The 11,304-nt window shown below is 51.9% G+C and overlaps 1 protein-coding gene across 2 annotated transcripts; it reads right to left on the minus strand.

Moving 5' to 3' along the window:
- Positions 1-633: 633 nt before the first annotated feature.
- LOC136475573 (uncharacterized) lies at positions 634-10,741 on the minus strand. 2 transcript variants are annotated; one of them, XM_066473075.1, is made up of 6 exons: positions 10,323-10,741; positions 10,002-10,161; positions 9,705-9,887; positions 9,529-9,612; positions 1,534-1,615; positions 634-1,404 (listed from the first exon to the last, which is right to left on the minus strand). In XM_066473075.1, the coding sequence occupies exons 1-6, from the start codon at positions 10,655-10,657 to the stop codon at positions 971-973; spliced, it is 1,278 nt and encodes a 425-aa protein (XP_066329172.1). In that variant the 5' UTR covers positions 10,658-10,741; the 3' UTR covers positions 634-970. The 2 variants fall into 2 exon arrangements, 1 of the variants encoding a protein (XP_066329172.1); XR_010763213.1 differs by lacking the exons at positions 9,529-9,612; positions 9,705-9,887; positions 10,002-10,161; positions 10,323-10,741 and adding an exon at positions 1,875-9,071 and having other exon boundaries at positions 1,347-1,404.
- Positions 10,742-11,304: the final 563 nt, after the last annotated feature.

Below are 11,304 nucleotides of genomic sequence, written 5' to 3' on the forward strand. Positions count from 1 at the left end.
TCTCTCCCCTTATCTCTTTTCTCTTGTGTGAGTTTAGGTGTATAAGCTCCACATAATATGTTCATATATTCTGTGGACAATGTTTTTTTGTAAAAAAGCTCCTCGTGATTGAAAATGACAATATATCTACCCTTGCCTCTTTTTTTTCTTTTCTTTTTTTTTTCTTTATTTCTTTTCTTCTCTTCCCTTATCTCCCCTCTCTCCTCTGAGCCGCTCGATGATGTTGGTCATGTGGGTTTAGGTGTATAAGCTCCACAGAATATGAACCATATTCTGTGCACAACAATGAGTGCAGACGCATCCACGTGAAAAAAAGTAATTATGATCAATTTTTCAGCGCATTCTTATTATATTATAAAAAGAAAAGAAATCCTGAGCTACTGGCTGCTTGGAAACGGCTGGATTCAGTCCACACGTAACAGGCGGGGTTTCCGAGATTCATCCAAATCGAGTCCGTCCATATAGATTCAAATTCTCTATGTGGAAAGGCTATGGAAGCAGGAACGCCGTCCATATAGATTCAATATCCTCATATATCTGTATAAGTTTCCAAAAAAAATTCGAGCGTTAGCATATATGGATTCCAATAGTCTGACCATAGTGCCCCCTTACCAAGAACAGCTAAGCATAAGCTACACAGAAAAATGCTTGTTCTTCTCATCTGCATAGTCATCTTATCTGGTATGGTCTGAGATACAAGATTACATGAAACAAATTTATATATATAGTAGGAATTCCTTTTCCAAATGGGAAGTACATTGTTTGCCCTATTCCCTCTTCCTCATTATCCGACAGCCGGCAGCACATATGTACACCAAAATGCTCTTCATCTGCTCTCTTCCAGTCACAATGGAATTAATGCCAATAAACCAAGCCACTGAATCACCTCTTTCCTCCGCTCGTCAGCGAATCAGGGCGAGTCCAATCAGCACATGAGCCAAGCGGAGGACGCTGGGAAAGATCAGAGGTGCTACAATGTCTTCCTCTGCCCAACGAATTTCCGCGCGACACCGAAGATGAGAGCCTTCGTTAGGAGCCCTTGATCAAGAGTACAGGCCAGAGCAACTGCTCCTCCGAGTACAAGGAACCTTGCCACATGGTTCCTCGCAGGCTTCTCTTCTGCTTCCACGATTTCTGATTCGTCGCTGTTGGACTCCAATGACCGAATAAAATTGTCGCCGACCTTAGTATTGATTCGGGCCATCAAGGCACTCCGTGACGCTGGCTCCCCTGCAGCTCTGGCTTCCTGATAGGCCCGGAGTCCAGGCTCAATTTTCTTTACACATCCCCACATTCCCTGCCGAATACCAAGCTTTGCAATCTCATATGGGATACCCATGTCCTCATGGTGAAACAAGAGAACCTCACAGGCTGTCAACCCTCCGCTCCCTCTCTTGGATTCCACTGTTCCAACATCAGTTCAAAAGAAAATTCCTAGTTAGAGAAGTGCAACAGAAAGAAAAGGGATTTTTTGCTTATTCAACTTTTATTACTCCCCGACCTCTAAGTAAAGTAAGCAAGGAAAATTATTACCTGAACGGATGCACCAGCTTGAATAATACAAATCAACTCTTCGAGGTTTGTTACGCCGTGGAATGGATGAGCATGGTATACCCTGAATCATGTTATCAATACATTAATGGCTGGGCATGAGCGCATGATATGAGTAACCTAATAATCTCTATGATTACATACAAATTTAGTGATCTGATCAATGCAAGTGGAACTAGCCTCAAAACTACTAATTGCTAACAAGATCATTAACAACTTTTTTACTTTGCATTGATGTAAAAAAATATCTAGGATTAGAGAAACATCCTACAAACCACTGTATATGGAATAAATGCTCAAAAACAATGTCAATATATACTAACTTTGTAAGCTTCCACTGCTATTTGGACCTAAACGATTTTCTCTTAGGCATACAGCCATTATATATAGGCTCAAACAAGAACCCTGAGGGGAAACCATCACCTGTATTGACTGATAGAAGAAAAAAATAGTGACTCATTCATACTCCTATATCAACTAACTGAAAGTTGATGCAGAAAAATAGCAAAAATATTTATATTGACTGAGTAAAGAATGATGGCTTAGGAAGGAGTAAAACTAAGGCAGCAGAGAAGTATACAGGCAGTCAAGGAAAACAGTAGTGAGATACCATTTATTAAGTGAAGGCACAAGAACGGATATTCTAAAATGCAACAAAGTGACCTAGTTGCAGAGAGAAAAATTTGGGTGAAATAGAAGATTAAATAGAGATAGTATAACAGGAAATTATAAAAATCTGAACACAGAAGCATAGGAAAAGGAGAAATACTGCTTAACAGTGTACATAATTCTCTAAGAGTGAAAAAAAAGAGAAACCTTAAGAAAGCTGTTGCTGTTTCAGGAATGGAATTGGACCAGACTAAAAACATGTGTAGAAACACAGTCAAGATATTAATTTAAAGATATGCTCTTGTGGCTTCTTTCAACAACAACAACAACAAAGTCTTTAAGTCCCAAACAAGTTGGGGTAGGCTAGAGTTGAAACCCAACAGAAGCCATCAAGGTTCAGGCACGCGAATAGTTGTTTTCCAAGCACTCCTATCTAAGACTAAGTCTTTGGGTATATTCCATCCTTTCAAGTCTCCTTTTATTGCCTCTACCCAAGTCAACTTCGGTCTTCCTCTGCCTCTCTTCACGTTACTATCCTGGCTTAGGATTCCACTACGCACCGGTGCCTCTGGAGGTCTCCGTTGAACATGTCCAAACCATTTCAACCGGTATTGGACAAGCTTTTCTTCAATTGGTGCTACCCCTAATCTATCACGTATATCATCGTTCCGAACTCGATCCCTTCTTGTATGACCGCAAATCCAACGCAACATACGCATTTCCGCGACACTTATCTGTTGAACATGTCTTTTCATAGGCCAACATTCTGCACCATATAACATAGCAGGTCTAATCGCCGTCCTATAAAACTTTAGCTTCTGTGGTACCCTTTTGTCACATAGGACACCAGATGCTTGGCGCCACTTCATCCACCATGCTTTGATTCTATGGCTAACATCTTCATCAATATCACCGTCTCTCTGTAGCATTGATCCTAAATATCGAAAGGTATCCTTCCTAGGCACTACTTGACCTTCCAAACTAATATCTTCCTCCTCCCGAGTAGCACTGCCGAAGTCACATCTCATATACTCAGTTTTAGTTCTACTGAGTCTAAAACCTTTGGACTCCAAAGTCTCCCGCCATAACTCCAGTTTCTGATTCACTCATGTCCGGCTTTCATTAACTAGCACTACATCGTCCGTGAAAAGCATACACCAAGGGATGTCCCCTTGTATGTCCCTTGTGACCTCATCCATCACTAAGGCAAACAGATAAGGGCTCAAAGCTGACCCGTGATGTAGTCTTATCCTAATCGAGATGTCATCCGTGTCTCCATCACTTGTTCGAACACTAGTCACAACATTGTTGTACATGTCCTTAATGAGCCCGACGTACTTCGTTGGGACACTCATCAGGCATCTTGTTCGATCGAAAAATATGGTTGAACAGCTTGGTTAGCCATACTATAGCTATGTCCCCGAGGCATCTCCACACATCGATTGGGATACCATCCGGTCCCATCGCCTTACCTCCTTTCATCCTTTTCAACGCCTCTCTGACCTCATATTCTTGGATTCTCTGCACAAAGCGCCTATTGGTGTCATCAAAAGAGTTATCCAACTGAAAGGTTGTGTCCGTATTCTCACCATTGAACAATTTGTCAAAATACTCTTGCCATCGATGTCGGATTTCATCCTCCTTCACCAAGAGATGCTCCCTTTCATCCTTAATGCACTTAACTTGGTTGAAGTCCCTTGTCTTTGATGGATAAGTCTCTGTGTTCTGTTGTGTTGGCTGGTCTGATCTTTGTGGGGCTCCTTGACTGGCTAGGACAGCATCTTAGCATCTAGGACTAGCATCTAGGACAGCATCTAAGACTAGCATCTAGAACAGCATCTAGGACTAGCATCTTAGCATATGCTTGGCTGGATAGCAGCCTATAAATATGTATCCCCAACCCCTTAGGTTGGCATGGCATTGAGAAATAAACCAGAAAATTGTCCCAACTCCTAGTGTCATCCTCTCTCGATGAGAGTAAGAATTATGCTACTACCAAGAGTGAGAATTCAGCGACTAACAACTGGTATCGGAGCCGTACTATCCTGTAGCCTGAGCATCTCCTGCTCATCTTCGTTCCCAGCCTCGCAACAGCCCCAGCTAGGAGCAGCAGCAACTCCGGCCGCTCCTGCTCACTCCTCTCCCTCTGCGCAGACGAGCAGCAGCTCGTCTGAAGCAGCCCTCTCCCCACGCAGCAGCCCCCCGGTAGCACGTCATGTCCGCAGGGCAGTCTCAGCGCTCGGTCGCCTCGAGCACGCGGCGTCGGCAGGAGGCCGAACTTGCCGCGGCAGAGGAACGCGAGCGAGCGGCGGCAGAGACCGCTGCGGCGGCGGCAAGGGCGTCGAGGTTGGCAGCGGCGGAGCTGGCAGCAGCCAGAGTGGCGGCGGCGGATGCAGCGCGTGCGGCGGCAGCAGAGGTCGAGGCCCTACGCGGCAGCATCAGCAGCTCCGTTTCTGCTGACGACAGCGCCGACACGGACCTCGAGCTGCTGGGGAGGGAGGCAGGACGAACGCGGGCGGCGCAGTGGGCAGCCGCGCACGCCCACGAGCGCGGCGGCAGCCCAGACAGGCGCGGACGCGCCGGCGGCGCTCCTGGAGAGGCGCGCACGGCGGTGGCGCTCCTGGAGGAGGCGCGCACGGCGACGGTGGCGGACGAGTCGATGGAGTGCGCGGCCTTCACAGGTAGCGTGGCTCTCTCTCCCCGGATCGGTACCGTGGTTACCACAGGCTCCAGGCTGTCATCAGGGACGTCGGCCCCGGCGGTGGGTGGCCTACCCTCACTAAGACCAACTACGTCGAGTGGGCTGCGGTGATGAGGATAAAGCTCCAAGTGCGGCACATGTGGGAGGCAGTCCGGTACGGCGACATCGACTATGACCTAGATCGACGGGCGCTGGATGCCCTCATCGCTGCAGTCCCGCCCGAGATGCAGTTCTCGCTTACCAACAAGCGGACTGCCAAGGAGGCTTGGGACGCCATCGCTGCGGCACGCATCGGTAGCGACCGCGCCCACAAGTCCACACTGTAGGCACTTCGCAAGGAGTGGGAGAACCTGGCCTTCAAGCCAGGTGAGGACGTTGATGACTTTGCTCTCCGTCTCAACACTCTGTTGCAGAAGATGGTGCAGTTCGGCGATGACACCTACGGCGAGGAGAGAGCTGTCGAAAAGCTCTTTCGCTGCGTCCCCGAGAAGTACAAGCAGATGGCTCGCTCAATCGAGTCTCTGCTGGATCTCTCCACGATGTCGATCGAGGAGGCGATAGGTCGCCTCAAGGTCGTCGACAACGATGAGCCACAGTCTCTCTCGGGGCCCATCACCACTGGCGGGAAGCTCCTTCTCACTCGGGAGCAGTGGCTTGCCAGCCAAGGTGACTGGAAGAAGGGGGAGCCTTCTTCCGCGACAGGCGGCCGCAAGCGTGGCAAGACGCGCAAGGCGCGCAGAGACGCCCAGGCCGGGGCGCGAGGACGTGCCGAGGGTGATGCCCGCGGAGGCGCCGCCGGCAAGCACAAGCCGGCACGAGACGACACCTGCCGCAACTGTGGCCAGCTTGGCCATGGGCCAAGGACTGTCGACAGCAACGACGTGGCCAGGCCCACGTCGCACATGCGGAGGAGGAGGAGCCGGCTCTGTTCATGGCACATGCAAGCATCGAGCTACCTCCAGCGGCACCGGCCGCAGCGGCTCTCCTCACCTTGACGAGCCAAAAGCACACGCCCTCCTCGGCGACGGCTCCGGCAACGACAAGACTGACGGGTTGTGCCTCGACACCGGCGCCACCCATCACATGACCGGTCGACGGGAGTTCTTCACCGAGCTTGACTCTAGCGTCCGAGGCTCCGTCAAGTTTGGGGATGCCTCCGGCGTGGAGATCAAGGGCGTCGGCTCCGCCATCTTCACCGCCGTGTCTGGTGAGCACAGGCTGCTCACCGGAGTCTACTACATCCCCGCGTTGAGGAACTCTATCATCAGCTTGGGTCAGCTGGATGAGAACGGTTCGCGCGTGGTGGTTGAGGATGGAGTCATGAGGATTTGGGATCGCCGTCGTCGCCTTCTTGCCAAGGTGACCAGAAGCGCAAATCGACTCTACGTCCTTAACGTGCAGGTGGCACAACCCCTCTGTCTCGCTGCTTGTCGAGACGACGAAGCGTGGCAGTGGCACGAGCGCTTCGGGCACCTTCACTTCGAGGCCCTGAAGCGGCTCAGTGCCACGGAGATGGTGCGAGGCCTGCCGTGTCTCGACCATGTGGAGCAGCTCTGCGACGTCTACGTGTTGACGAAGCAGAGGCGACTCCCCTTTCCCCAGCGGGCGAGCTTTCGAGCCAAGAAGAGGCTCGAGCTTGTGCACGGGGACTTGTGTGGCTCGGTGACACCGGCAACACCGGGAGGACGACGCTACTTCCTGCTGCTCGTCGACGACCTCTCCCGCTACATGTGGGTGATGGTCCTCGGCATCAAGGGAGAGGCTGCGGACGCCATCAGGCGCGCGTAGGCTGCTGCGGAGGCGGAGTGTGGCCGCAAGCTGCGTGTGCTGCGCACCGACAACGGCGGCTGATTCGCGTCGTATTGCGCTGATGAGGGCATTCAGCGCCACTACTCCACGCCGTACAGCCCACAGCAGAACGACGTCGTCGAGCGGCGCAACCAGACGGTTGTGGGGATGGCTTGGGCCCTCAAGCAGAGGGGGATGCCGGCTGTCTTCTAGGGAGAGGTGGTGGTGACGGCCGTCTACATCCTCAACCGCTCGCCTACCAAGACGCTCGACGGCAGGACGCCGTACGAGGCTTGGCATGGGCGCAAGCCGGCGGTCTCCCACTTGCGGGTCTTCGGCTGCCTCGCGTTCGCCAAGGAGCTTGGCCACATCAGCAAGCTCGACGACAGGAGCACTCCGGGAGTGTTCATCGGCTACGCGGAGGGCTCGAAGGCCTACCGCATCCTCGACCCGAAGACAGCGTGTGCGCACGGCGCGCGACGTTGTGTTCGACGAAGGGCGAGGATGGGTGTGGGACAAGGCGGTGGATGACGGCTCGGCTCCGACGTACGACGACTTCACTGTCGAGTACGTCCACTTCGAGGGAGCTGGGGGAGTAGGCAGCTCTTCTTCGGCGAGCGCGTCTACCCCAGTCCCTGACCTTCATCGACCCGACGCCTGCTACTCTGACAGCACCACGCTCTCCAGCCAGGACCTCGGCTGCGATGAGTCCTTCGCCGGCTCCACCACAGCCGGCAACGCCACGCACTCCAGCACCGACAGGCACCTCTCCGGGCACGTCTACTCCAACACCAGCTCGTGTCGAGCACAGCCCGGTTGAGCTCGCTACTCCGCTCTCTCACGACGAGGAGCGCATCGACGCGTATCACGACGGCGAGCCGTTGCGGTACCGTACGATGGAGAACCTTCTCGGCGACCAGCCGGTGCCGGGACTGGTGCCTCACGACCTGGAGGACCTGGAGGCGCAGTTGCATCTTGCATGTGACGACGGCGAGCCTCGGTCGTTCGCAGAGGCCAAGAGACACGCGGCATGGCGCGCCGCGATGCAGTTGGAGATGGATGCGGTTGAGAAGAACCGCACCTGGGAGCTTCCTGACCTCCCTCGTGGTCACCGCGCGATCACCCTTAAGTGGGTGTACAAACTGAAGAGGGATGAAGTCGGCGCCATCGTCAAGCACAAGACTCGCTTGGTGGCATGAGGTTTCGTGCAGCAGGAGGGGTCGACTTCGACGACGCCTTCGCTCCCGTGGCACGGATGGAGTCCATGCGACTCCTCCTTGCGCTAGCTGCCCGTGGCACGGATGGAGTCGGTCAAGCAGCAGGTGGTGGCCCTGTCCAGCTGCGAGGCCGAGTACATAGCGGCCTCCACCGCTTCGACTCAGGCGCTTTGGCTCGCTCGACTGCTTGGTGATCTCCTCGACAGAGACACTAGAGCGGTGGAGCTCAGGGTGGACAGCAAGTCCGCTCTGGCCCTGGCAAAGAACCCCGTTTTCCATGAACGGAGTAAGCACATCCGGGTGAGATACCACTTCATCCGAGGCTGTTTGGAGGACGGGAGCATCAAGGCGAGCTACATCAACACCAAGGACCAGCTTGCGGACCTGCTTACCAAGCCTCTTGGGAGGATCAAGTTCCTTGAACTCTGCTCCAGGACCGGAATGGTTCAACTTTCCCACAAGACGACATACAAGACTTAGGGGGAGAATGATGGATAAGTCTCTGTGTTGTGTTGTGTTGTCTGGTCTGGTCTTTGTGAGGCTGCTGGCTGTTGCTGCCACAAGGACTGTTGCCACAAGGACTGCTGGCTGTTGCTGCCACAAGGACAACATCCTTGACTGGCTAGGACAGCATCTTAGCATCTAGGACTAGCATCTAGGACAGCATCTAGGACTAGCATCTAGGACAGCATCTAGGACTAGCATCTTAGCATATGCTTGGCTGGCTAGCAGCCTATAAATATGTATCCCCAACCCCTCAGGTTGGCATGGCATTGAGAAATAAACCAGAAAATTGTCCCAACTCCTAGTGTCGTCCTCTCTCGATGAGAGTAAGAATTCTGCTGCTACCAAGAGTGAGAATTCAGCGACTAACAGTCTTTCTCTCACGAACCCTAGCCATCCTATAAATGTCCTTCTCTCATTCCTTCGTACTCAAATGTTGGTAAAGATCCTCATACGCTCTACCGTTTGCCACACTTACAGCTCGCTTTGCAGTCTTCTTTGCCACCTTGTACTTCTCTATGTTGTCCACACTCCTGTCATGGTACGCTCTTGTGGCTTCTTTGTTTAATTAATTTTTGCCAATGCTTATGGCTTCTTTCTTGAGATAACAGAGAGTGGAAGAACACATTACGCAAAGAAATATAGCCAGAACTGACATATTTCTAAGTTCAACATTGATATATCGTTACTTCCTAGCTTCTCCTTACTGTAAAAGGCAGTTGCTATTCAATGGAGGTTCCCTCCATAGTTTGCTTTCGAAGGAATAATGATGAAAAGAAAGAATTGGAGACTTCGCTGTCAACAACTCAACATTAACATGTCTATGCCTATTCCAAACTGAGTTAGTTGAGGGGGCAACAACATTACTACAGTCCATATGAAGCGTAAGCTACAACCACTGAACTTCTGACTTCTGAGCCGTACATCTGTGCCTATTCCTAACTGAGTTAGTTGAGGAGCAACAACATAAATTGTCAACATTACAGTCCATATGTAGCGCATGCTATAATCAACAGGCTATGTAACAAAATTCAACCAAGAAAGTATATATTTTGGATTAGGGATCAAGCATAAGTCCCATTACCTCCTGGAATCAATCCCCAAATAAGGAAGTATTACAAAAGAACAACGTGCTGTAGTTTTTCAAGTCTATTTTACCTTGGTGACACAATAATAGGCGCCCCCCAGTTTCCATATCCGACGAGCAATAATGTACTCTCTGTCACTGCAGAAGAAGGGGAACTGCAACAAGAGCAAGAGATCAAAGCATAAGCTGATAAACATAAAATCAGTCAATCTGAGAGACCTTAAAGCAAATCCCATGACCTGCTTACCTTCCGGACCCAATGTACTTTAATCGTCCCAGTGGTCTGGCACTCCTCCAGCGTCTTATGATAAATAAGCATATCATCCCACTTGTTGGACATTCGGAACTCATCATCCCCGAAGAAGTCCCTCACTTCCTCCGGAGTAGCATTTTCAAAGATACTGCTACTCTGATATTGTGGAGGGCCGGTCTAAATTCATCCAAATAAAATTCAATCATTACATGAACATGAAGTTAAATAAATAAACAAGTAAGCACACGACACTTGACATCTGCAACCAAAAGCTCATGAAAATCCGTTCACCTGCGCATCCCTCCTCCACGCCTGGTAGGTCATGGTGGGCAGCGACTTCTCCATCATCTTGAGCCAGGCTGGGCCGCCGTCCCTGCCCTCCACCAACCTCCAGAGGTTCACCAGGTCATCCCTCCCCACCGCCAGCTCCTCGTTCGCCATCTCCGACGACCTGCCAAGCACCACCATTCCGTGATTCCGTCAAAGCCTCAAAGGTAGCTCCTTTGACACGCCAAATCACCACCAAAGAACTAAGCCTTTGACCACAACCCCGCACCAAGAACCATCTAGCGCATTTCTCCGGATAGCCTGTCAGCATAAACAGTTACATACCCTTGCACGGCGTCTTCGTCCTCCTCCCTCTGCTGCACGGGGGCGCCGGCGTAGCCGAGCGGGGCGCGGAGACGAGCGGGGAGCTGGGCCTTCCAGAAGTCGAGCGTGGCGAAGGGCGGCTGCGCCGGCGCCGGCGCAGCAGCAGCGGCGCTGCCGCCGTCGGCGGTGGGGACGACGAGGCCGGCTGCCCAGCGCGGGCGCCAGGCCCAGCCGAGCAGGAGGCCGAGTAGGGCCGCCGCCCAGAGGGGCCCCGCGAGGAGCGCCATCTCCCAGGCCGCCCCCCACGCCGTGGGCTGTTCCAGCACCCTCGCCACCGCCGACAGCACGTACCCCATCGGAGCCGACCGGCCGGGCAGCGACGGCGTGGGGGGACGGACGCGGCGGTGCGTGTGGGGGGTGGGAGGGAGGGAGGGAGGAAGGAATGGGGCTTTGCGGCCTATGGCGAGGATTAAAGATTCGATTTTTTTTGGATTTTTGCTTGTTTGTTTGGGGAAGGGGAAGGTGTGGTGCACGGGCAGCGATGGAGCTCACTGAGGTGTGGACATGGTGCATGGACTATCTCACTCTTGACCCCCCATTTTTCTATTTTTTCAAATCTTTTTTTTTTTTTTTTGCAATTTGGAGAGTTTTGGGACTTGACTACTTGATGAGAGTCTAAATAGTCTCTCCCTCAAGTTTATTTGGACTTTGCAGAGTTGTAGGGATGCTAGGTGATATGGTAAACAAAAGCAAGTAGTTGGGTGGGCAATTGTTTATTGGTTAGGAATTTTAGCATTTTTGTAAAAGGTGTGGGTTGCTCCTTTAGTGTTCTAACTCGGGTACTATAGACTATAGTGTGCTGTTATTGTGTGCTTACAGCATCATCTCATTAGCGCTGTTGGTTGTGAAGTCGTTTTCCTAAGAGTTTTATGTTCCCATGCTGTTCCTTAAAGGTGCAAAAGGCATATAGCTAAAGAAATGTGGTATGGCTCTGGGCTTGCCA

The sequence above is a fragment of the Miscanthus floridulus genome, chromosome 8 (assembly GCF_019320115.1).
Source record: "Miscanthus floridulus cultivar M001 chromosome 8, ASM1932011v1, whole genome shotgun sequence".
Lineage (NCBI taxonomy): Eukaryota > Viridiplantae > Streptophyta > Magnoliopsida > Poales > Poaceae > Miscanthus > Miscanthus floridulus.

What these genes read in the sequence shown, in the direction of transcription:
- LOC136475573 (XM_066473075.1), bottom strand. Translation starts at nt 10,657, where the DNA reads ATGGGGTACGTGCTGTCGGCGGTGGCGAGGGTGCTGGAACAGCCCACG. An exon ending in GACGAAGACGCCGTGCAAGG is followed by an intron (nt 10,162 to 10,322) that starts GTATGTAACTGT and finishes GGTGCTTGGCAG; the next exon opens with GTCGTCGGAGATGGCGAACG. An exon ending in CGTGGAGGAGGGATGCGCAG is followed by an intron (nt 9,888 to 10,001) that starts GTGAACGGATTT and finishes GGATGAATTTAG; the next exon opens with ACCGGCCCTCCACAATATCA.